The sequence below is a fragment of the Labrus bergylta genome, chromosome 14 (assembly GCF_963930695.1).
Source record: "Labrus bergylta chromosome 14, fLabBer1.1, whole genome shotgun sequence".
Taxonomy (NCBI): domain Eukaryota; kingdom Metazoa; phylum Chordata; class Actinopteri; order Labriformes; family Labridae; genus Labrus; species Labrus bergylta.
The window spans coordinates 9,312,252-9,339,078 of record NC_089208.1 but is presented as its reverse complement, the minus strand read 5'-3'; the positions used below and the strand labels follow the sequence as shown (position 1 = coordinate 9,339,078).

General features: G+C 41.8%; 1 protein-coding gene across 4 annotated transcripts; it reads left to right on the top strand.

Annotated features, from left to right (window-relative positions):
- Nucleotides 1-79: 79 nt before the first annotated feature.
- On the top strand, nt 80-24,522 carry kdm6bb (lysine (K)-specific demethylase 6B, b). Of its 4 annotated transcripts, none has more exons than XM_065963349.1 (22): nt 80-247; nt 2,540-2,681; nt 5,540-5,596; nt 6,248-6,371; nt 8,148-8,207; nt 8,538-8,754; nt 8,866-9,111; nt 10,606-10,758; nt 10,860-11,144; nt 11,331-13,924; nt 14,017-14,143; nt 14,448-14,553; nt 15,504-15,709; nt 16,216-16,379; nt 16,468-16,536; nt 16,637-16,785; nt 17,256-17,370; nt 17,454-17,641; nt 17,797-17,938; nt 18,029-18,155; nt 18,242-18,412; nt 19,778-24,522. In XM_065963349.1, the coding sequence occupies exons 4-22, from the start codon at nt 6,253-6,255 to the stop codon at nt 20,015-20,017; spliced, it is 5,478 nt and encodes a 1,825-aa protein (XP_065819421.1). In that variant the 5' UTR covers nt 80-247; nt 2,540-2,681; nt 5,540-5,596; nt 6,248-6,252; the 3' UTR covers nt 20,018-24,522. The 4 variants fall into 4 exon arrangements, with proteins under 4 accessions (XP_065819421.1, XP_065819419.1, XP_029135054.2 ...); XM_065963347.1 differs by having other exon boundaries at nt 2,536-2,681; XM_029279221.2 differs by having other exon boundaries at nt 81-247; nt 2,536-2,681; nt 19,771-19,937.
- The last annotated feature ends 2,305 nt before the right edge of the window (nt 24,523-26,827 follow it).

The following is a 26,827-nucleotide window of genomic DNA, read 5'->3' as shown; positions in this document are numbered from 1 at the left end:
TCAGGAGTCGTGATTGGCAGGTGGCTAGGGCCCGCCCTGCCGGTGTCTGTGCATGGATCGGTCTGCTGCGAGAGCCTAAGCATCAGAGAGTGGAGTGGAAACAGGAAGAAGGGGGAGAGGGGAAGAAAGGAGACAGAGGAGAGAGGAACGGGTGAGACAAGGTGGCGAGGAGTGAAAGAGAGGAAAAGGGGAGCAAGAGAGGGGGTGTGTGGATCAAAGGAACAAAGACACTTAAAAAAAAAAAAAGGTAAACTACGGTGAAACATGATTGTATTATTTGTCTCTGTCTCTATGGTAATCGTCTCTCTGCATGCATTGTGCAGTCTTGACAAAGTGTGAGTTGCAATTTGTGTGTCTGTAATCTGTTGATTTCTGTGTTTTTCAATGTGTCATTGTTCTGAACGACGTGTCTGTGTTGGCTGAACATACTGCAGTGTGTGGTCTGCAGACTGTGTGCTGCACATTCATGCATGAAGCCAACACACACACACACACACACACACACACACACACACACACACACACACACACACAGACATGCATGCACACATGCAATGCAGACATGTAGGCTAGTGCACGGGCAGAAATGTGGAATGATGAATGTTGTATGGGGGGGGGGGCTTCTGCGGTTGCACTTCTGCTGTGGTTACATTTGTGCTCTGAGGAGCTGAGGTTGAACTGTTGAATATCAACAGTGTGTGTTTGTGGGAGGTGTACAGTAGTATATCTTCAGCTTAGCAAAGTGTGAAGCTTAATCTTCAATTTGAGGAATTTCCAAACTGTGTCACATGCAGCTCTTGGCTTGGGTAAAAGTTCAGCTCACTGTTAAACACATCTTGCACCCTAAAACTTGCGGCCTTTATTGTGATTTTTTTTTTTATATAAAAGAGGTGGCTCAAATATTTGACTCACTCTCATTTGTAAGAAAAAAAAAAAAAAAAGAATCAAAATGTATATATGGTAAGCTTAGCTAGCGGAAGGTGCAGCGTGTATTCTTCCAGTGGATGTGATTGCCAGGTAACCACCTGGATTTGACATCCCAGGTAACCGTTGCTCACACAATCCCAGCTGCCTTGCTCACACTCAGACAGACACACAAACACGTGCGTTCAGTATCATCTTTATACATTGTCATCCTGCTCCATTGTCTTTTTTTTTTTTAACGAAAAGCTTGCACATTTTATTGCATTGTTTGCATATGACACCCCTCTTTTCTTGCTCTTGACCTTGCCTTGGTACATTCCAGCACCCCCAGAGAGAGAGAGAGAGAGAGAGAGAGAGAGAGAGAGAGAGAAAGCTGTGCTTTATGGAGCATACACCGGGAGAAGCTGCTGTTACAGAAAGGGAGAAGGGGATAGAGCAGAGAGGGCTGTGGGGATGTTATTTTTAGAAATGTGATTGATATTCGCCTCGTACTGTAAGCTCTTTCTCCGGGACTGTGACGCTATTTCAGGCCTGAATCCAATAAAATCACACATGTGAATGCGTTCAGGGTGGGTCTGTACATTGTCGCTTCTCACTTCCCTCTCCATCTGTTCTCCACTTCCTATGTTAGCTAGCCAAGGAGCAACCAGAGACAGGCCAGGTCTGGTGCAGCCCATCCTTCCTTTTATGGTATGGGATCTTTGCAACTTGCAAAGACACACAATGTGCCGGTATGAACATGCACATCTGCAGGGATTCACTTCAGCAGCAAGCCGTCTTAGATAGTGTGACATTAGCAGGGATATGAAATGCTGTCGATTTGACAAAATGAGGGCACAAATTGGTGGGTCTTTGCTGAGCATGGATGCTCTTTAAACAAGATAAATATTTCTGGGTTAGCTGTCTCGTTGCTGAGATTTAAGGAGGTGGAGTAGAGAATCATTGGTGTTAAAGTATACATTAAATCCCCTCCCTCTCGGTTTCGGTGTCCAAATCACACACACACACACTCCCAAACAGTCCCCGCCTTGCTTGAGGCCGTGCTCCCAGCTCCGGACTAAATGATATCATCGGGACGGTTACCAGGGATACAGGGACCCAGCGTGCAGAGAAAAGGGTGGGTGAGGCATAGGCAGAGCTGTACACATAGCCTGAAAGAGAAAAGAAGCGGCTGGGATATTGGGTATCAAGAAAGAAAAATAGGAGACTTGTCGAGACAAGAACAGCAAAGGTGATGGGAGCAGAGCCATGAGGAGGAAACATGGAAGAGAAAAAGCCCACTGTCAAAGGTTATTGGCCCATCCTTCCTCCTTCCATCTCGTTTCAGTCCCTTCCTTTGTCTAGAGGGGGGTCAAGTTTTGTAACGGTGCAAATGTGTGCAAAAAAGCATGTGTTGTAGGAAACGAAGGCTGGGAGTAGAAAAGGAAGAGAATGGCAGCAATACCTGAGGGATGGAGGAGAGATCCTGCTGTTGATTTAAAATAATACAAGCTTCCTGTCTTGTACATCTGTGCACTGACTGGCTCTGGTATTTCCTCACTCTCTCCACTTTGTGTGTGTCTGTCTGTGTGTGTGTGTGTGTGTGTGTGTGTGTGTGTCTGTGTGTGCTAGCCAGCTAGTAGCCGAAGATGATCGGGTCTATTTAAAGGGATCTGAGGCTACATGGGATACTGGCTTGTTATTCCTGACAGACAGCATCATCGAATTTAGACCGGCGTGTGTCTCCCCCTGTCTTTTTCCTCGGTGCTCATAGCAAGGTAAGATTTGGTGACGGGGTTCACACGCACACACGCACAATTACATTTCAAACAAATGTTGTGAATTCACACTTGGCAAACAGGGTTCGTTTGACAAAATTGGGTAAAGGTTATACTGCCAAATGGGTTTTTCATCAGAGACTTGAGTGGGTGCGTGGTGCATGAACAGGGTTTCCTTGGTGACAAGCAGGAGAGAAGAATCAGTCTGAGGGGTGCATAGAGCAGGTTTAACCTCCCAGTGGGTGTTAGTTAACACCCAACAGCTACAGATGTTCCTGTACTATTTCCCCCTCCACGGTGCCGATTTCAAGACCCGAGTTAGCAAATTAGCCAATCAGATGCCTGTGTGACACTTTGTAAAATAGTGTAACCTATTCCCCTTGTTTCAGTTGTACCAGATTGCTGTCATTGTATGGCCTGTGTCAGGACAAACCCTTTTGTAAGACGTGAGCAAACGCATGCAGAAAATAAACGATGTGTGCAATTTTTTTCAAATTATTTGGTGAGACAGTCAGTCGTAAATTAAAAAAAAAATGGGAATACATTGAAGTGCAAATGACAATCCCAGAAAAAGCTCTTTTTGTAAAGGCGTCATGTGCCCATCCAAGGCTCAAGGCTCTCTGATGTGCTGAAACTTATACTTAAACAGGTGCAGAACCGAGACACAGGCTGAGTTAATATAGTAGCAGCAGCTGGCTGGCAGGTCCAGATGTGTTATGTTTGTCATTGCAACGGAGAAACGATGATCTTTAAGCTAAAACTGATTGATTTAGTGGAGCAGTGGTGAATGTTACTCTCTGTGCCGGCTCACTATTTGTGTTTGCTATGTCCCGTTTAATTACCTGTAATCGGGCTCGGAGAAGGCTTTCTGCAACTCTTATCATATTAGAACAACTCACTGCCATCGGGAACCAATTCAAGAGTTTTCGTAAAGCATCATTTGATTCTCAATACGCCGGAACAAAATGTTTTTGGAGCTATTCCCTGTTTTATACAACCAGCATTCAAAACAATACAACCCTACAGTCTACTGTTCGCAGTGCACATTCTTTTCTCTACTTCATTAAACTGGGAAGCAGAGAGTTTACCTTCACAGCATCTTAACCTCTTTTGCAGCACATGACATCATTTGGCCTTGGAGAGAAATTCCAGATGTGTGCAATTAAACCAGCACACATGGGTCTAATATTGCGGGCCCATTGTTGTATAGAGTCAATTTTAGGCTGCTGTGTTGACTGACAGCTCCCCCCCCCCCACCCCTCTACAACACTGTAACAACAGTGTGCTCCAATGTGCAGCAGGGAGGGTCTGCAGCAGATGGTCTATATCTGAGTATTGTTGCTCAAACACCAGCAGGCTGAGGCTTTTAAAGCACAGGAAGGCGCCTGTCTTTGTCAAAGAAACAAGAAAAACTGCAACACTGTGTATCAAACTGTTGTAACGCCGAACAAACATTGAGAGAGTTTTCAAGTTGTTTCAGTAAATACAAAAACACACTGAAAGCCTTTTCTCAGAATTTACAGGGATGTCACATAAGTTGAAGAAGTTATTCAGAAAAAGACGGATTGCTACTGAGATGGTTGTTTCAGTATTTGACTTGTAGAAGATTTAGAAAGCATATTTTTGGGAGAAACAGAGGTTCTATGAGTATCAAAGTGGAGCTAGACATAATGGCAAAGCTTTTACTGAAGGCATGCAGAAAAGTATGTTAGGAAAAAAAAAAAGGCATGCAACTTGTTATCAGTGCAACATTGTACATTCATGAAGACCTTTTGTGTTCTCCTTCTGCTCTAAAAATACATCTGAATGCAGTTGACTCCAAAAAGCCTGAAGCCAAAGCAGTAAGAGCTGTCTGGCTTCTGTTGCTCTAGCAACTGGTAGTAAAATGGACTCTTGAGGAGGTGGCTCACTTATTTCATTCAGCACTCACAGAGAGGTTACTATAGCACAGCTGCAACAGTCTTACCACAAACAAACGTGCATGAAATCAACTTACACCACAGGGGAAGTGGAAAGATGTTGCAGAACAGCTCATCATGCTATTTATAAATAGCTGTGAAGAAAAAAAACGAGTGCATATAGAGATGTGACCTGTCAATGCTCCATTCAGCATACAAAGCTGATCTCGACAGGGTCAGGTCCCAGAGGCACAGTGCACTGGGTGTCTGCCAGGAGCAGAAGAAACTGAGAAATATTTGATAGAGGGGGAAAAAAAATACTATTTTACTTTAATCAAAGGAAAATAAAAACATACAATTTGAATATTCTGAGGCGGTTAAAGGTTATACAGTCCAGTCAGACACAGGTTTGAAGCAGAGACCACTGTCCCATTGATCTGCTGAATTTACAGCTGATAATAAGCTGTAACACTGAATGGGAGATGGTTGCTGTTGATCTGCAAAAACAAGCGCCGCTAGTTTTGTCAGAGGATAAAAGAATCAGGGCTTATTACAGTACTGTAAAGTAAGAAAATACCCTCCAGCAGCCCACCCAGCTTTTTCCCCCTCTGCTTTTCTCTTTGTTGTTTTAGCGAAGTTGCCATTGTCATTCATCTTAGTGCCATGTGGGTTTTTTTTCCCCCCTTCGATCACTGGATGGCCACTAGCTGTGGTGGCTGCTGGGTAGCAGTGATTAGAGAGAAGCTGAATGCACAATGCAGCTCTGGCTGACTGATGATATGAAGGCTGAACAGATACAGTGCAGCAGGCAATAAAGCACGCAGGAATCAAATCTGCCACTGATACACAATATGACACTTTGGTCTGGGTGTGAAGGATAAAGAGCTCGGTATAGGCATGGTATATTTCTTTCTCTAGTTATGTACTGATTATGTTTTCACCTATGTGTCCTGTCCACAGCCTGTTTGGTGCTATCAGGTGTGAAGTGGAGGGCTTCCCAAACTCAGACCAAGACTGGTAACCACAAAACATTTGTTTCTCTCTCTCTCTACTTTGTGTGTGTGCATTGCTGCTAACATGAAAACATACACTGGATTCACTACTGTAGCACATTGTAGTATAATAGTAGTATTTACTACTTTAAAGGATAACTGCAAAGGCACTGTGTGTCAAATAAGCACTTATTTGAAGGATATATTACAGTCATTATGGTGTGTGATGACAAAGTAGATACTTGCACTGTCATAGATAGTAATCCTGAAGAGGCAGAGATGCACATAAATATTGTTCTGTATGCCAATGTAACATCAGAGCCTGAATATTACATGGTAGGGATGCTACATGTGGAATTCCTGGTTGATGCTCACCAGTTGTTTTAGTTGACTTGACTTATTATAGGGCCAATCCAGTAGGTATTTTCATTTGTTAATGGATTACTGAATAGAGCACTTTTCTGGATAAGCTGCCCATGCGTCTGCCATAAGTGTATAAATTATTCAAAAATAAATTGTTGCACACATCTTTATGGTGGGAATTGTCATTGCCTAGATCTGATTGGTTGAAGGCACCTCAGTCTAGTCAGATCTTTTTAAATGAGATATCTTATTTTTCTATGTGTTTATTCCAAATCTGAAAATGTACACACGTATAGCAACGTTTGTGTTGCAGGCTGCATGTATCACCCAGCAGAGCTGTACTCTGGCCGTAACACATGGGACTCCTACACGGCTGGAGGACCTAACAGAGGACAATGGGCTCCTGTAAACGGTCGGCCCTGGAGCCACACTCAAAGGTCAGAAGCACCGTCATTCACACTCATTCACCAAGTCTTTCTATCGGGTTAACTTTTTTTTTTTTTTTCAAAAGAGGCTTACATATAGGTTCACACCTGAAAAAGATTTGCGCTGACACGACAGTAACTTTGATTTATTTCTGTCAAAGGAGACATTGTTGGCTACAACAGTTAAGAAATCCCAAGACAGCAGAAACAACTCAAATACCTTTGACACCGACATGTAGAGGATAGGTTATAAAGAAATTTGAACAAAGTGGGAATTGATATTAGGGACGTGCATTACAAGTTAAATTAGTATCGTCACTGGCAATAAATCAAAATTTTATTTGAATTATCGTCAGTGTCTCATTTTCTCCTAGATGGACCAGGATGTACGTCTTAGTTTGTTAGCTTGATGCTAACACATTGCCATTAACAGGCTAATAGATTTAGCGTTGCGATAATTTTAATCTAACAAACTATGCTATGTATTTTATTTTACAATGTTAACTAAACTATATTTTTTGATTGATTCTGTTTCGTAAAAGAGCCTTAGAATCAATCAAAAAAAAAAAAAGTATGAGTATGAGGAAAAAAAAAGTATCAGAAAAAAAAAGTAGTATGAGATTGTTACAGACTGTAATGCTACAGTTGTGTCTCCTGATGCCAATGCTTTCTTCTTCATTTGTCATTTAATGGTGGTTAGCAAACAGCTTTCAGACCACTACAGACACCGTCCACAGTTAGTACAACATTTACAACAAGGTGCCGGTAAAAAATAATGGGGGAAAGAAAAAAATTATTCGACTATTTGAAAACCGTGACCCTCGTTGATATGGAAACAACTTAAACCTTAAACATTCCCACTGTAAGTCCGTCCAGCAGGTGGGTCTAAAGCCTCTGCTGCCTGGGTTTGATACAAGACAAGCACCACTTTAAGGGACTGATTAACTGAAACTGTGATGAGCAAATTCATTAAGAGCTCTTACTTCAGCTGCAGCTGTGAGTGTGAGCCCATCTGCAGCTAAAACAAGCAGGACTGTACTTAAAACTAAAATACTAAAATATGACTTCTTCAGCTGCAGCAGAGAGGCCTCAATCTAACTATACAGCATCAACAGCAGTTAAAAGAGGCTTTGGTGAATGGGAGTGTGTCTGTAGCTACGGGGGTTGTGCAATTTTGCAATAATAACAATCATAACTCCAATAAAAAGTTGTGACTTTCAAAGAGGCATAAACACAAGTTGTTTAAAGGTGTCATCCAATCAAGCTGAGAAGTAAGCCAACATTCTTCTTTTTAAATCAAAAAAAAAAACAAATATTAATGAGGAATCGTAATAGTCTTTAAAAAGTCCAGTGGGGTATTGTTAACACAAACCCCTCTGCAGGTTGTTATTGACCAAGCAAACAGAGTAGTCCTATCAGCAAGCTGTGCAAGTGAAATTTGAAGTGAGATCAAAAAAGTGAATATTTCGTCCAAAGGAGTCAGTACTTTCAGACCCACAGGTCCACATCAGCATTAAAAGTATATTACAAATACAACATGACACAATTCTAAAAAGAAGTGTTTCTGTTGTTTGAGAGTTCACAATAGCTGTTAACCAAACAACATTTACTAAAACGATCAAGAACAGGGCAAACATTTCAATCAAACTCTTAGAAGGAGGTGTCCATGGCAGGTGAAGTCAGCAGTCAGTAAACACAGGGAGGCTTTGCTTCCGTCTTACTTTCAGCCACTCAGCTCGGCACATTGACACATTTTCTGATTGTTTTTTTTTTTTTTCTTCATAACAGCAGATGCCAAGAAGGCCGCAATCAATCACATCATCCACCATCCAATCGTCTTTATAGTAGGTGAGTATCACAGTATGAACATCATTTGCACGGTGCGTTGAAAATTAGCTTTTTGCAGCTTGTAATGCATGATATATTACTCAGCAAAGTTATGTCCTGCAAAGTGCTGTTATAACTTTAATGATTATAGAACACCTTTTTAAAACTGAGGGAGGGCCAGCTTCCATTGCTGCCCAATTGTCACAAACAGAGTAGTACAAACCTTAGGATATGCTTCAATGCATGTGAATATTTGCTCTGACATTTACAGTGATATTCAGCAGCATCATTGTTTTGTACAGTATCTACACCATGACACTCGTTGCTCAATCCAGTTGGTCTTTTGCTCAGGGGAGAGAGGACAGACCATGTCCAGGACAAGGCTATCTCTAAGGGATACAGGCAGCCTCTGCGTCTTTGGGATTGCAAAGAGCGTCCGTTTGAGGCCCAGAACTGGCATCCCAACTCCACACGCTCGTTCAACAATCGACCTGGCACCAACAACGGTTATCTAACAGGACCCGGAGAGCGCTACACAAACTGGGACAACGATGCCAGCAACTCTTTGGTGAGACTTGCAGATCTTGCTTGAGACTTACTTAAATGATTGTTACTGGAAGTAGAAGCATTTCATCATTTGAGTCCTTTATTGAGACTTTTCATATTTTGGGCTGTTTAGCATGGAGGTCCTCATCTGCATCGCAACCACAGAGAAGTCCAGTCCCCGCCTCAGAGATGGGCCTCATCAGACTGCCGCAGGAGCTTTCCTAACAGAATGATGAACAATAGACCAGGACCCTGGAAACGGCCAGTCCTCCACCAGCGACGAGACCAACAGCACCAGCACAGTCCCCCTCCACAGCACCCTTTATCCCCCAGGGAAGAGTGTCCAGCCAAGAGGAGACGAGAATCTGGCCCTGATCAGGTAACGATTGTAGCGTAAATAAGTGAATTAGGAATTAATATTTCATCAGTCTTCCTCTTATTAACAAGTGGGGCATAAGTCGATAATTCATCGTAAACAGATGATCAATCATAGTCGTAATGTTTTCCTTCAGGGACCTGTTCACCTTTTAATAGAAAGACACCAACAAAGTACCTGACCTAAGGTGAATATTTATTACAAGCAGGTAGTGGAATCATTGTGACTAATAGTGAGCATTAGTAATGAGTACAATAATAAAGTCAGCATATGATGAATAGATGAAATAATGGCAAGTGGGTTCAGATTTTAACCCATGTCCTCTGCGGGACTAAAGCCTCTGTACATGGGGCAGGTGACATAACCGCTAGGCCCCCCCCCCCCCAATAATCACTTTTTAAAATGTATTTTGATGGCCGGTCTACATTTATTCAAAAAGTCACTCAAAGTGTAAAAGTAAAACAAAAGGCAAACAGTTTACACTGAGAGGAAAACTCAGTGGTCGGAAATTTAGAAAAAAGACAACAACTCCATGACTCAAATGAATTTGCGGGCGCAGGTATCAAGACAAACAGGACAGTCACTGTAACAACACAGAAGACTAGCATAACAAGGAGGACTAAACACAACGGGCAACAACCGTCTCCTCACTTCTCTTCTTCTGGCTTATTCTTCTCCCTGTCTCTGTGCCGACGTGTTTTAAGACCTTTTCTCTAAGATGCACATTCATACTGTCTCACTATGATACCTTGGATTTATTATTTATATATTCATTTATTTGTATCGGAACAAGTATTGAGCAAGAAGTCCGTTGCCACACGCTACAGCATTTATAGCCTGAGCAGTCCCTCTGAGATGATCAAACCTCTTGCAGAACACAGTTGATAGTGAGAATGAGACCTTTATATATGTAGATCAGAATAGAATCAGGTCAAATCAGACAAATCAGATCATGCCACATCTCATCAGCTTTGTTCAGTCGTGCATTAAAAGGAAAACATTCCCTCCAAAGATTGGTTTAACTATCAGTTAAACCCAAAACAACACCATGGGTTGCAGCATGCAAGTAAAGGTAATAGTCAAATAAACATGCATCTCTTATTCAATATAAAAAGGGCATTGTCTTATAACACAAATCGTTCCAAAAATAATTATGGCATCCTAACTTTCTTATGACAAGATGCTGTGTTTACGTCAAAGTTTTCATTTCGATTTCTGAGAACACTACAGTTACTGGTTTTGGTATTACTATATAATTCAAAGTTATAGATGACATTAAGAGGAGGGCTTGCTGAAATCCAAATGATTGACTCTTACAGAACAGCATGATTTTGTCTGTGGAGAGATGGTCTCTTGTCAAAGTTTTGATTTATTAGAAATCCATAAATATGGTTCTCTTTTGCTACACGAGTTTTGGCTAAGCATAACAAACACTGCTGGTTTATATTTGGTAAAATGCAATCTCGAATGACAGCACATTTATGCGTTTCTGTGCAGTCTCATCCAGGATCAAGGCATTTACCTTTAGTTGCCCATGCCCCGTCACCAACTCGCCACAATCGCTGCAATCAAGACGACTGGAAGCCTCTTCATGACAGGTCTGGTCCTCTCCATCACTCTGATCACAGGACCTCAACCACACAGCAACCGGTAAGCTAGTAGAACCACTAAATGTTAGCTCAAAACTGGGAGAAAAAAAAAAAAAAAGAAGAGATTTGAGAATTGTTGACTTGAAATTTTGAAATTTTCAGGAAACCTCTAAAGTGCGAGCTGAAGGGCACGGCTCTAGTAACAGTAGCCCAGCAGCTCTGAACCAGAGATGCAGCAGCAGATCACCACACCACGGAAGCAGAGGGAAGGTCGACCGGAAAATCTCGTCTTCACCAGCAGACCACACCCGTGTGCCTTACAGCCACCAACACCATCATTACCAGTACCAACGGCACACAGGCCATCCCAGAGCCCCACAGCACAACCTGCCACCACACACTCATGAGGAAAAGGACTCAAGGAACCATCACCACAAGAAAAGCACAGTGAGAATTTCCCTCTTAGATCCCATGAGCACATAAATCTGTTCTTTGTTTAAGGATCCAGTAAGGGTTTCTAATATAATCTCTGCCTTTAAGAAAATCACTTGAGTTAGTCAACCCATTTTTTTTTTTTTACCTATTAGGCCTAAGTCACTGTTGATATTTATTGACATGTTACCTACTCTACAGGAACCTCAGCGCATTCATCAAAGGGCTAATTCAAGGGATCCAGCCCTCTACAAGTCCTCTGGTTCAGCCTCTCCCCCCTACTCATCCCTCCTCTGCACTCCTCAAAGTGAAGGTCGCACTGCCAGTAGTCCACATTCCCCTTCCAGTCCATCTACCTACATGGCCGCCAGTGGCAGAAAGGATCAATCAAATATTCGTCAATGCAGTCCCAGCCCCAGAGGACAGCAGAAACTCCAGGGAAGCCCCAGTCACACCCCGAGACCTAGCTCAACATCTCCCACGTCTCCTACGTCCCACGCTGGACCAAAATCCAGGTTCTCCGAGGTCAAAATTCGAAAGACTTCAAAGTCCCCCTGCTCACGACAGACATCTCACAGCAGATCGAAAGCAATCAAGCCTGAGGCGGAGTTAGCCGAACGCATCAAGAGTGACAAGCTCGTGAAAAAGGAGAGGAAAGAAGGGCTTCAAAAGACGAGCAGGAAAGATGTGGAAACGAAGAGACGAAAGAAAAAGGAGGAGAAGAGGCTGGCCGAGAGAAAAAAGAAAAGGGAGAAATCAGCGAAGAAGGAAAGAAAGTTAGGCTTGAAAACTCAAATGCTAGAAAAGGAAATATTTACTTCTTTCGCTACTCCCAACTTCTCATGTGAGGCCAAAGGGAGTAAAATGGCGCTAACAGCAATGGCACCCGCGAAGCAGGTCCAGTCACCATCAGCATCCAAGCACAAGCACAGGGAGAGGTGGGAACGAGAGAAGACACAAAGGCTGTCCATAAAAACCTCTCCGCATCCGTCCTCTGAATCTCAGAATCCCAAAAAGAAAAGCAGTCCTCCAAAAGTTTCCGTCAAGGAAAAAGCACCACATTGTCCTCGCAGTAACACCGGCGACAAAAAGATCAGCAAGAAGCCGGCCAAGGTTTCATCCCAGCTGGAAGTCCGACCAAAAGCAAAACCAGACGAGACTCTCCCCTCTCTTTTATTCAAAGCCTTAGAACCTCTCACTACAGCCTGCTCTATTAGCCTTGAGCGGCCAATCCATGGCAAAGACGATGGGCAGGGAGTTCTCAACGCCCCGGACCTACAGCCTGTTGCAGTGATGGGAAACCTGCAGGATTTGGGAGACAACCTTTCGAACACTCCTCCTGTCCTCAGCTGGCAGGGATCCCCAGTCTCAGATCTGGGAGATGATGAGGAGGAGCTCGAAAAGGGAGTGATTAGAAGACCTGTCCTCCAGCCAAGCCCAACCCATTGCTTTTCCCCTCCTTCTGTCGACAGCGAGAGCACCGACGACACTACCAAGGAGTCTTGTGAAGGTACACTTGCCGACGATTCACACGATAGCATGCCAGAACTCTGTGATCTACCTTTTGCGACTGAACAAACTGCCAAGGAGGAAAAGGAGGAGGACGTGGACAGCGCCGGGGAAACTTCGGAATCTCTTCTCCGCGAGCTTCGCCACCATAGAACGGGCTTGGATGACGTCTTCAAGAGCCTTGCCAACTTTCTTGGAGGCCAAAAAGTCCCTTGTCGAGGCGGTCCATTTGGGGGCCCTCCTGCTAGCACCGCTGGAGGAGTGAAGTACTCTTCTTCTCTCGCATTGGGGCCAGAGATCCGTGAGCAGCAGGATTTCTTCCCCACACTGGATCCTTTAGCATCCTCTGAAGCCGGTAATCAATCACCATCTCACACTACCTCACATTGTCTTTCAAAATCCCACCCTTCGACAGATGGTAAGGAGCCTGTCAAGGACGCCGAGCTGCAGAAGAAGCATGAACAAGCCGAGAGAAATGTCAAAGAGAAACACGAGGACAAGAAGACGGAGATCCTCACCGAGAGGACGGAGTCGTCTCTTTTGGATGGGTCACTGAGTGCAAAGCTGCGGCTGACCACAACTAACACAGCCTCCTTTACCAGCCTCATCACTGTCACCACCAAGGAAGACAGAGGGAACTGCAAAGAGACAGATCCCATAAGAAGAGACAGGAAAAGAAAACGAAATAGCAAGGACGAGGGAAGACAAGGAGAAATAAAGATTAAGATCAAGACAGAAGAGAGCAGCGTCATGCGTCCTAAAAACAAAACGATCGAGAATGGGAGGGTGAAAGAAAGGGATGTTTCGTCCTCAATTTTTGTCATCTCCAGGAAACCACCCAGAACCGTCAAAGACGGTAGGAAGCGCCAGATTCTCCTGGAAAAACAAACAAAGCACGGCAAGGACAGAACACGCGACAGTGAAAACTCTAAGGGAAAGATGGCAATGGGAAAGAAAGAAGAAGGCGACGGGTTAGAAAAGAAGACATCGGCGGCAGCTGGAGACACAAATAAGATGCAGAGCTCAGCATCAAGTGTAACAATCAATGCGTCCAAATTATGTGTCTCCACCACGGCAAGTAAACCTCCCCGCTCCTCGGCTCCGGTCGACCCTCTGAAACTCAAAGCTTTGTCCATGGGCTTGTGTAAGGAGTTGAAGATCCTTCTGTTTAAACTTGAAAGTGCTGGAAGACAAACGTACAACTTATCAGAGCTGGAGGCGAAAAGAATCCCACTGTCAAAGATCAGCATTGAAAACACAGCAGCGGAAGTGATAAGAGCTTGCAAGTGAGTAGCAGAGAAACTATTTTATTCATTAGTTTAGAGTAGCTTCCTTATTGTTGTTCCTTATAATGAATTGAATTTTCCTTTTCCCCTAGAGGAACAAGTGTAAAGGGAAAATTCAAGGAGTCCTTCCTGCTTCCTGCCTTCTCCGTCAAACCTAACATTGCCGTTGTGACACCCATTCCTAGAGAGAAGCTAAACCCTCCGACACCCAGCATCTACGTGAGTCCGCCTATTAGTTGTTGCCATACCAGGGACACGGTTCTAGGGTCGTTGTGTTAGGCTACTGCCGCACAATGCAGCCAAGCACGGCTGTTGTTTCTCTAGTCCTGGTTGTTGCTTAAAATCCCCTGAATTATTTCTTGGAGCCTCTTCTTGAGATCAGCCCGAAGGCTGCCTTATCATACCTTTGGTTTGAGACATCTACAGGTGTTAGTATTTTCCGATTGTTTTTTCAAGATTCAATTCCTTTCACATGTTCTGCATCCAGATGTTCATTTCCAGATGTGTTTCTTTTTTTCCTCAGTTGGAAAGTAAGAGGGACGCTTTCTCTCCAGTTCTGCTTCAGTTCTGCACTGATCCCAAAAATGCTGTCACTGTCATCAGAGGCCTGGCTGGCTCCCTCCGCCTTAGTGAGTTTATACACCATAATCATCTCAGCTAATTTGCCTCCGTCAGTTTTCTCAAAAGAATTGATCGAATTCCATTCAGCACAAATGAGCTTTTTGGTGATTAGCAACACGTTGCCATTAATAAGGGCCTTTTTGTTTAGTGAAAATGATCACACAGGGACAGAGAAAGGAGAATAGAGGAGGCATTTATTATACAAATGTAAGCATTTGTAACTGTTGGCTTACTTTTTTATTGCAGTAGACTTTTACAGGTTATGTTTTAGAAAATTGATAATTTGAGTCATTTCAATAAGAAATGCGGTTTAAAGCTGACCCTGGGCTCAGCAGCATCCTGTAATGGAGTGTCAATCAATAAATCCATCAATCAACCATCTTTATTTGTAAAGCGCCAATTCATAAGAAATATTATCTCAAGACGCTTTACAAAAGAGCAGGGAAAAGTTTCTATTTCTTATATTATCTACAAAGACCCAACGTTAATCCGTCATGAGCACTAAGCAACATTTAGCAAAGTTACAGTGAAAATGAAAACAAGTCCTCTAAGAAGCAGAAACCTTAAGCAGAACCAAACATGATGAACAGCCGAAACTGTGTAGGGATTAAAAAATGGGATAGAGGGAGATGCAGGAAGGATATGGACCAACAGAGCAACAACAACAACAACAACAATGAATACGATAGATTTAAAACTATTTGAATGAGTTTGCTTATTTCAGGGTGTGTCCTTAGCATGATCCAGTATAGACTTATATTTTATATGTTATAACATGATATATCCATATGGTATATCATATGAAATATCGTATAAAATGTTAGAAGGTAGGAACAAGAAATCACATGAATAATAAACTAATAACAAATGAATGCACGATAACTGTTTTCATGAAATATATGAAGAGTATTGACATTTGTAATTATCTAATGATTATCTCTTTCCTCCCCTATGTGAGACCTTGGTCTGTTCTCCACCAAATCGCTGGTGGAGGCCAACGCGGAGCATGCAGTCGAGGTGAGGACTCAGGTTCAGCAGCCGGCGGATGAGAACTGGGACGCCAGTGGTTCATTGCAGACCTGGCCCTGTGAAAGCAGCCGCTCACACACCACCATCGCCAAATACGCCCAGTACCAGGCGTCCAGTTTCCAAGAGAGCCTGCAGGTAGACATTTCCCCTCATAGGAAACACTTGCACACAAATGGCTTGATTGACCCCACACCAGTCTGAATTGCAACGTTCTTCCAAATGGAAACCAACCAGAATGTTTGAGAAATATGTCTTCTACTTGTGTTTGATGTGGGTCTGCCCAGGGCTGACAGCAGCAGACAAACAGCAATGCAGCACACTTAGTGTTATTAATATATTTGTCCACAGTTAGGTTGGTCACACAGGAGTCCATTAAAAAGCATTCCTCCCATATCCTGCATTTGTATGGCAATTTCCACAGAATGCAGAGTATGCACATATCAACTCTTCAATATGTTATTACGTTTTATTCATCAATGGCTGGTAAAAATATACAGACTCCACCACCTGTCTTAGGTATACAATTCTCTTTTCCACATCCACTTTATCCAGGACTGACCTCCAAAGTGAGCTGTGTAGTGATGCATCCATTTTCATGTGTTGGCCAATCTGTCCGCTAAGCTCATGTAGATATGTTATAGGAGGAGAAGGAGAGTGAGAATGAAGAGGAAGAGGAAGGGGAAGAGGACAAGCCCTCAGATTCGTCACCCAACACCAAAGCTGGTTTGACCCTCGCCAACAGTAAAAGCAATCCGGCCTCAACTACCATTAAAGCCGATTCTGGCCTTGTCACCAACACACCCGGGTAAATGTGATTCATTTGTTCGAAGAAAAAAAACGGTTTAAATGTCTAAAATACAATGGTCTCATTTTTTCTTCTTCATCACTTTCAGCTCCGAGCAGAAGTCAGCAGGAAAGATAATCAAATTCGGGACCAATATTGATCTCTCCGACCCTAAAAGGTGTTATTTTGTTGTTCAATTCTTCCCACGTTGCTTGATCTCCTTGAGTCATCCGTATTGTTTACCCTTGATGGTCATCTTTTTTTTTTTTGTTCGTAAGGTGGAAGCCCCAGCTGCAGGAGCTGCTGAAGCTGCCAGCCTTCATGCGCGTGGAATCCAGCAACAACATGCTCAGTCACGTCGGTCACACCATCCTGGGCATGAACACGGTCCAGCTGTACATGAAAGTGCCGGGCAGCCGCACGCCAGGTCAGTGAGTGTCCAACAACCCAATGAAGCAGTAGTAATCTGTAAATGATCCTCACCAAACTTCATCACTCATACCATACTGTATACATAAACAGGAAAGCAGAGCAGGCTGTTTCAGTTTCTGTTGCTAGGTGCTGAAATATTCTCCTGTTCTATATTGATAATATCAAATTATATGTAAGGACCTTTTCATTTTCTTTCATTGTAACAACTGCAATTCACTCTGATGTCACCCAACAAATAATTTGCTCCGTCCATTTTAATCTTATTTCCCATGTGATCCTTCTGTTAATACTTTAGATTTTCTAAACTCTTCTCACAGCCTGATTTATGACTTACATTCTGCTGTTTTATTTACATTCCTTAACCAGTTAAATCGAAACAGTCTTCAACAACTGTGCTTCTCTGATGAAGTCGCTGGACTACATTTGACTTCAGATGTTTGAATCCGTCTTTGCTTGTCTTCTCAGGTCATCAGGAGAACAACAACTTCTGCTCGGTCAACATCAACATCGGGCCTGGGGACTGTGAGTGGTTTGCCGTCCACGAGCACTATTGGGATGCCATCAACAACTTCTGTGAGAAGTGAGTGAAGGCACTTTTAGATTTAACAATAGATACATCCGGAAGTGTATGTCTTTCATTGTTGCCAATTGTCTCCCTCCTAGGCATGGAGTGGACTACCTCACAGGGTCCTGGTGGCCAGTCCTGGAGGACCTCTACAGCTCTAATATCCCCGTATACCGCTTCATTCAGAGGCCGGGAGACCTTGTGTGGATTAATGCGGGGACTGTTCACTGGGTGCAGGCAGTGGGCTGGTGCAACAACATCGCCTGGAACGTGGGGCCGCTCAACTGTGAGTTAAAATGAGGATAGAAGAAGAAGAAGAAGCAGCAGAAGATCAGTTTAGAACTTGATCATCAGGTGCTCTGTTTCTCATAAGGTAAATATGCAGTGAAATATGCAGCCCACTTTTCAACCTCCCCTCCGTTTGTGTATTTTCTCTCCCAGCGTACCAGTATCAGCTTGCCCTGGAGCGCTTTGAGTGGAACGAGGTGAAGGAGGTTAAGTCAATCGTTCCCATGATCCATGTCTCCTGGAATGTGGCTCGCACCATCAAGATAAGCGACCAGGATACCTTCAAGATGATCAAGTAATGTCTTCATGCCCATATCTGTGTGTATATGTGCGTGAGGGTGTGTTTGTTTAACGTCTCCACAATCTGCTCGTCTGTCTCCTTTAGACACTGCCTGATACAGTCCATGAAGCACATCCAGATTCTCAGAGACCAGCTGGTGGCAGCAGGGAAGAAGATCTGCTACCAGAGTCGAGTGAAGGATGAGCCGGCGTACTACTGCAACGACTGTGATGTGAGTCCTTCATCCGTGTGTCTGTATGGTAAACTGAGCTTTTCTGGATCAGATAATGGACTGTAACGGTTTCTTTATGTGTGAAGGTGGAGGTGTTTGACCTGCTGTTTGTGACCAGTGAGAACAGCAGTAAGAAGAGCTACGTGGTGCACTGTGAGGACTGTGCCCGGGCTAAGAGCCCATCGCTGGCAGGAGTTGTGGTGCTGGAACAGTATCGGATAGAGGAGCTGATGAAGACCTACGACAGCTTCGCGCTGGTCAGTATCACTTTCTAACTTGTGCTGTGAGTGATGCCAGAAATCTCCTGGCTTTGAGGAAGATTCTGAAGCTAAATAAGGTACAAACAGGACCCTGTATTTCTTCATTGATATACTTTTTTTCTTCTAATGTGCAAAGGTGCACGGCGGTATGACACATAACTTTTACAGCATCAAAGAAATGCAACACAAAAGACCGTAGTGTTAGTTTTCTATAATTATGTTTCTTTACATTTTCAATGAGGAACACTACAATTATAGCCGGATGTTGTTTGTATCAGTCACCCAATGCTTCAGCTCATATTGTTTAAGAATGAAAGCTAGCTTTGAAGCTTGTTTGAAATTGTTGACTCATCACATTGAATACTTCAGGTTTACATTATGGTAGCTTTATTGTGACGTTACAGGCAAGGACTTTTTAATGAAGTCTTTGAGCTGCTCATGTTAAAGGATAAGTTCAGAATTTTAAGTCAGCCTAAAAAAAAAACATTGAAAACAAAAAAGCAAAAGAAAAAAATACACATTCCCCTTGTTTGACTTTTTTTTAGCAGCAGACTTTGAAATCTTCAATGCACTTCACAGGGCAACTTCTGAAACAGCGTCTGCTTGCAGCTGTCAGACAGTCAAAGTGTATTCTGTATAACGCAGTAATGCAAACTGAATATACACTGAGGTGGAATCATTACAGAAACCAGGGCACATTTCAAAGGGATTTTGATGTCTGATCTACTTTGTGTGGGAAAGAAATGCATGCATGAGTCTGAAGAACCTGTTGAATACAAACATAATCCCAAAAGTACATATCATCAGTTTTTTGTTTAGATTTATTTGTGGGCTTTTTGTGCCTTTTTTGTAGAGACAGGACAGTTGATAGAGTCAGAAGATCAGGGAGGGAGAGAGAGTGGGGAATGACATGCGGGAAATGAGCCCCAGATCAGATTTGAACCTGGACTGCACACTTGGATGACTATAGCCTACGCAAGTGGGGCGCTTGAGTAACCACTAAGCTACCGGCGCCCCATATCATCAGTTTCGATAGTGTATATTTCAGTTTGTATAGAAGAAACTCTGATTAGACTTTTAGGTGATATGTTTCACTTGTTTAATTCATTATGACGGGGATTCTCTAACATCCAGACAAGATGTATTTCACAAAAAAAGACATTGTCATTTTTGTGTCTCGTATCACGTCCACATCATAACTACATGTGCAGTGTAAGTGTCCAGCTGAGCTCTCTCTCTCTCTCTCTCTCTCTCTCTCTCTCTCTCTCTCTCTCTGTCTCTCTCTCTCTCTCTCTCTCTCTCTCTCTCTCTCTCTCTCTGTCTCTCTCTCTCTCTCTCTCTCTCTCCCCCTTCAGGCTCCAGCTCCCTGTTCAAAGTGACGACTCCTCCCCGGTGTCTTTCAGCCATAAAACCAAAACGCTAATGGCAACACAAGCGTTGTCTTCAAGGCAATCTATTTGTGAAAAAAAAACACTCCCTGAATCAGCCAATCACATTTCCTCAGTATTGTTTACATCACACAATAAGGTATGGATACTCAGCCAATCCAACTCTAGCTCACTGTCTTCCCCATACCAGCTGCTGATTGGACGTGGGTTTTGAAATAGAATGACTAGACTGGTACTCTTTAATGCAAAGCATTTCAGAACTGTACAAAAAAAAAAAAAAAAAGAAGAAGAGCACTGCTAGCACTGAAAATCAGGTTATATGTTTAACGGACACTGCTGTGATTCTAAAGCGTCAAGTAGCCGGTTCTGTGAGTTAATTCAGGTACTTTTATGCAAATTCAGTAGAACTTTTTTACACCAATCTAGTTATTCTATATGTCCATGAATTTGCTGTGATTCTGTTGTACCAGCAGGGGAATGGCTTCACAAGAGAAGTAGCTGATTGTCACATTTGACATCACATTTGCTTTCTGTTTTTTTTTAGTATTCAGGTGAACTCTGGCATTTGTAATACCCGTCTGTATACTCTTTGAGGTGCTATTCCAATCCTATTTATTCTCGTTAGGTATTTAAAAAGTTTTACCAGCCTAGAAGTACACCACATTGGCCTTGCAAACTGTATTTAGAGGAGAGGTAATTAGAGGATTAAAAAACACACAGAAAATAAGGTTTTATGTAAAAAACTAAACTTAAAAAAAACTAATCAAAACTTTTCTCAGTTTCTCTAAAATACGGGTTCACTAGAGGACTAATATGGTTTCATCCTTAGTTGGAAATCAGCTTTTAGATGGAAGGTTTGGTTTTGTTTGTTTTCATCACCAGTCCAGCTAATTTCGTCGTCGGTGTGGTTTCTTTGATACAGGCATGGTGTCGTTTTTTTATAGTTTTGAATGGGAGAACAATCCCAGTTTTATACCTCTTTTGTTGCTATATTCTCATTTGTAGATGACAGAGAAAATAAATACTTGTAAATTGTGAATGAATTTATGATATACCCACGGTGGTGTGCATAGACTTGTGGGCAGGGCGGTGCTATCAGTGAAGTGCCGGTTAGTGTGAGAAAGTAATATGTCCAAAGAGACACACAATCATAATCTTATAATGCAAAAGCCAATGAGGATGAACAGACTGACTGGCACCTCACACTGTTTTCTCAATCTTCCCCAAACATCCACTCTGAACAGGATCAGGAGCTCCGTGCGTCAGGAGATGTGGCATACTAGTTCAACATGTTAAGAGCATATGCAGTGTTTCCCCTACCATTATCTAAGGGGGGCGCCTGACATCAACTTTTTTTTTTTTTTTTTTTTTTATTTTATATAAAGTGCCAGATCACAACAGAAGTAATTTAAGGATGCATTTCCTAAAGAACAGGTCTGTTACCTTGTCCTTTTAATAAACTAACTAAATAGCCTTATGTTATTTATCTTATTTACACTGCGGCATTTCATTTCTCTCTACATGTGCACAGACAGACACACACACAAACACACACACGCACACACACACACACACACACACACACACACACACACACACACACAGAGGTGAGCACACTCTCACCAGCGGAGAGTGCGTGTCGGAAAGTATGTCGTGTCAACCACCTGAAAGCATATTAAGAGGCTCTGGAAATGTTGTTCCAGAAGCCCCTCCCAGCCCCCGCCCCCAAAAAACTGTAAACCTAGGGGAAACACTGAACTGAGACTTGGCTCAGACATCATTTCTTATTGTAACAGCCCTTCAATTGAAAACATCATAGTCCAATCTTTGGCTGTGAATGTGGCTATTGTGGAAGGGCTACACTACTTCAAAGTAGAGCGCGACTTTTAGGTGATAGTGACATTATTGGATAGTTCTTTATGTGTAAAAAAAAAAACTACTGATGGTGACACTACTTCATTACTGTATCCTTAGACTAGAACAATCTGCAAGCACATGTTTATTTGCTCTGGCGTATTTGACCTGGCTCCATCCTGTTCTGGCAGATTACAATCAGGCACAGTTCAGGTCAGCCTGATCACAGCTGTTTATCTTATATTGTGTGTGTTTAAGGGCCATTGAGGCTTTTTTGTAAACAAACAAGATGACTACCACTGATATGGAACTTTCTGAATTCACAAACTTTTTGTTATTATACTGTCGTCGCTTTGTAGTGATCTCACAGCAATATCTCATCTACCACAAGATATTTTCAGCTTACCTTCCAGGCTCCCATACACATCACAGACAAACGTTAGACCTCTGCCTGTAAATTCTGTTCTTTAATTCAATCATTCATTCTGTTCTTAAATGGCAGACACTGGCCCTCATGTATCCAACGTATCCGTCTGTGTCTGAGAGTCATTAGATCATACTGCAGTGCCTGTTACGACAGACAGAGTTAGAGGTGCACAGATTTATTGTTAGATAAGATATTGCACCTCAAAAGTATTTTATATTACACCTCAAACAATCTCTGTATATCTCGGCTACATTGCTTTTTAAATAACGTTGAGCAGTGCGATCTGTCAGGTGATTTCTTTAGTTGTGTGTTATTTTTGATGAATTCATGTTTTTTTTTTTAATCGTTTTACTTTAAAGATTAGAGAGGCTTCTTTCAGTAATTACATGTTGAAAGTTCCCATGCGCACAGGAATATCACTGCAGAACATATTGAGACAAAAACAGGTACTTTAAAAGGACGGGCAAATCTCCAGAGGAAACTAAATACAACGTTTAACCTCTGAAGAAGGAAATGTTTAAGAATACAGAACATCATCGTTCGATCATAACTAATCGGTATGTCCGGAGATTATAATAATCAATGATACGCTGAAGTGAGACTTCAGGCCAGACTACATGTGACATAATAACGAATAAAGAAATCTGGGGGCTGTAATTGCTACTACTGTATTACGTATCTCCATGCCGTAAACTCAGGGGTAGAGGACAGCTGAACTGTGACTATATAGGGGCATGGTATTAAAATGACGATCGTTTCCAGCCGCCACACTTATCAACACCGGTCACCCGTACGCTGTGATCAGCCAGATACACACATTTTATAGGTCACCACGTTGACCCTGTCGTACGATGATTTCTACACCTAAATCTGCTCTGGTTTCTACACCAGATTAATAAGTGAGGGCCAGACTGTGAGCAATGATGGCCCTGACTTCAGTATTGTTAGGATTTAAATTTACACTGGCACCTCATCAACTGTTACAACTAAGGGAAAGAAAAGTCTCACCAAATGTTCCTGTTGTTGAAACTAGCTATCCATTCTAGTAAATAACATCTACATCCTGATTGGTTGTAATATCCAGAGGCATTTTCTCTGCAACCGTAGACAACACCTGTTGAACATTTCAAAATACATTGAGATGTTTCAGATTCATTTTTGGCTTAAATTGGTTCAAATTGCCATAAACCTTGTTTGCTGCGTCTTCTTTTATATATCAGCAAACATAAGCACAAGTAGCTGCAATAAGCTGATATTTCAGCCTGGATGATATTGGTCTAGCTCTACTTTCAAGTGCATTCAAAAGCTTTTGTTCCTTCATATAATACGATTGTTGCTTCATTGGACTGTATACATGAGTTAAGTCCAATCTTTAATTACTTAAATTGATGTTAAGCATAATCAAATCTCAGTGATCTAAGCCCTGCCCGTATCAGTCTGTGCACCCCATTCACTGTACATATTGTATCTGTTTTCAGGTTTACTAGAAGACTTCTGTAGTTTTGTTCTCAGTCAGATATCTAATTTGTATATGGTCAAAATTTGTCCACCTCAGTCGCTTGTTTTTGTTTTTGTTGTTGCTATATTATAAAAACACCCAGAAAATATCCTGTGTCACTCTAGTTTAAATTACTGCAATGGGAGTTTTTGTTCCCACTTTTATACCTCTTTTTGTTGACAGTTTCTGTTTTTTGGATTACAGAGAGAATGGAAAATTGTAAATGGTGACATTATTTATACTGTATATGGTTGTTTTCTTATATATTTATTGCATATCAAAGGGTACTTCATTTGATAAGAGCCTAAAAGGTATTTTAATGATGTAGTATGGTCATAGTGTGTGGGGCAGTGGAAGTGCAATTGGGGGGACAGTTAAATGTTCATGGTGCTAGCCCCCTCCTTGCCTCAATGCCCCCTTATTAAAAAGCATATAATGATGAATGATCAAAAGTCAGTGATACAACTCAATCCACTGGTTGGTGCTTAGAACCTTTTCACAACAGTAACTGGTAACAGAAATGAACTGATGTCTTTGTACTGTAAGTAACAGATGAATACGAGATCTTTTTAAAATGTTTTCTTTTCCATTGTATGAAATTCATTATCTTGTGAGGCATTAGTGGTTTTCTGAAGAGCATTAGCAGTAGTTGTAATTATTGACACTTTTACAGAGACTTTTAGGGATGTGACTTTAAATGACGTCGAAGGTTTCGTTTTTTCTCTGTGTCTCGTCCTCATCATTATTATTCGTAGTATTTTTTGAAGGATGTAATAATGCTCTTTTATTCCTCTTGACTTGTTTGATTTCTGCTGCACTTATTGTTTCTAAAAGAACTCACATAGAAGAAACCTGAGCCAGACCTGTCTTAAATCCCTCTGTGATTTTTCTGTGACATACTGTATTGTTGTTGGATGAAATAAAATGTTTTGATAAATTATTCAACAATGAGTGTTTGCCTCTGATTTCCTTGCAGTAGTCTGACTCAATGAATTTCATTGATCCAGTTCTGGCAAGTGTCATTCTCTCTATGAAATTGTTCATGGTGGCATGATGGATGGGAGGTTTAAATAGTATAATTATGCTTGTGTAGGTGGAGATGGTTCATCATCAAATGCAAAGATGAAATGAGAGAAATATTTCTACCATCTTACCGACCATATAATGAAACCTGGGATGCAAGATTTAATACAATTCTGCATATCGATTCAAATAAAGGCTGAGAAATGTTTTCAGAGAGACCATTTTCATTTAACAGTTTGCATAATATTTTGAATAACCCATTTTTTGTACATGTTTTTACTGAACCATTGTATGTAACAGTCTTTCAGGGAGGCAGTGTTTTGGGTTGATTGTCTCCACCTTAGACTTCTTTAGCCGTGCTATCATGAAGACACTGAGTGAGGGAGTGTATGGAATTCAAGTCATCTGTAAATAATGATATAATTGTGAATCATCTGCATAGTTATGGTTGTTCATTTTGTGCTTCTGAATAAATATGTGTGAGTGGGAGCAAATAGAGATTAAATAGAAGTGGTCCGAAAATTGATCTTTGAGGAACACCACACAGCAGACTGACTTTGTTAGAGGAACAGTCTCTAATGGAAACAAAAACACTGACTTTCATGAAGGTGGTTTCTGAATCATTTAGGGTTGGACCTGACAAGCCCACCCACTTTTTCTAACCTGTGCAGGAGTATGACATGGTCTACTACGGTATCAAATGCAGCACTGAGATCCAGAGGTATAAGAACATGTAGTTTGTTGGAGTCTGTGTATTATTGGAGATAATTTACAACTTTGATAAGTGCTGTCTCAGTGCTATAGAGGCACCGGAAACCTGACTGATAAATATCTTCAGTACAAAGTTACTTGATGCAAGATTTTTTCGAGTAATTTGCTGAGGATTAATAAGGTGGAGCTGGGCCTGTAATTATATCGGCTGATGCACCATTTTGGTCAAGAATGATAAAACTTTTGGATATAGAATCATGCAATGTTGTACTATCATTATTTGTACCCTGACTTTCCCTCTAACACCTCTAGCATGAAAAATGTTTCCCCTTGTGTTATTTGCCAAAACAATTCAGACACATTTAAATGATTCCTAGAGGAAGTATCCATTTATGTCGGGAAATGCCTAACTTTGTGCCATCAAGACAATCATTCAAATTAATGTCCCCCTGAAAATGTATTGTACTCACTTTGGGGATCTGCTAGACTATCTTCTAGTGTGTTAGCATTTAGCTCCAACAACCCCTGTGTAGGCTACATCCTTAGAATCAGAATCGGTGCAAAAACAGTTAACAAAGGGAAAAAAACAAAATAGCACGATGTTAAATAAAATCAAATAAATAGAGCTATAACATGGCTGTAAACTTTTACACGGAGTCTTGCTTTCTATTTAAGTCTATTAGACTGTGACAGTGGGGTTGCTTACATACTTCACTGCTTTATGACATGCTCTGTTTAGTACCATAGGTTTTCACCACAGTTAAAAGTCTTTCACTTTAATTAAGTTTATATCCTACAATACTGTTTGTCAGGACTTAGTAATTTCTTTCTTGTATTAACCTCTGTAGTGAGTCTGAGCTGACACAAGCTTTTCTGCAGACAAAGTTCAAACATTGACATGTTACAGCTGCTATTCAGTTACAGTCTGCAGCCGCTAGGTGGCTCCACTGGCCTTGTTTGGGGCTTACTTTAGAGTTGAGGGCGAGGGAGGAGAGAGCTAGCTCTTTTGTTTTTCCCTTCAACATTTCTCTGATACTATCTTGTCAGCACTAGTATCATGCTGCAGCTTCTCCTTTGATTTGGAGGCATTTGAATGTAAAAGAAACAGAAAGTTATTTAATAATAACATATCACAACTAATTGAAATTTCTGTCTTTTTAGGCAGTGATGTTGCCAAGATGATTGGACAAAGGTGGGTTACAGATTCTGAACTTGTTTTTATGCTGCCAAAGATACAAACCATGTTGTAAACTTGATATTAGCATAGGAAAAAAAATAATCCAGGTTTTAAAACAGCAATTTAACTACCCCCCGGCTTAATATTCGAAGTGTCACATAAATCTGTCGTCTCTTTCCACGAATAAAGCCGATATATATCTTTGATGTGGCTATTTATGCCTTTCTGACCAAACTGAATCACCAGTGTTAGAGGACATAAGGTTGCAGATGTGGGGACATCTCCTCTAAACATGGTCACAGCAGCGGATATCCCGGTTCCAAGGACAGGAAGG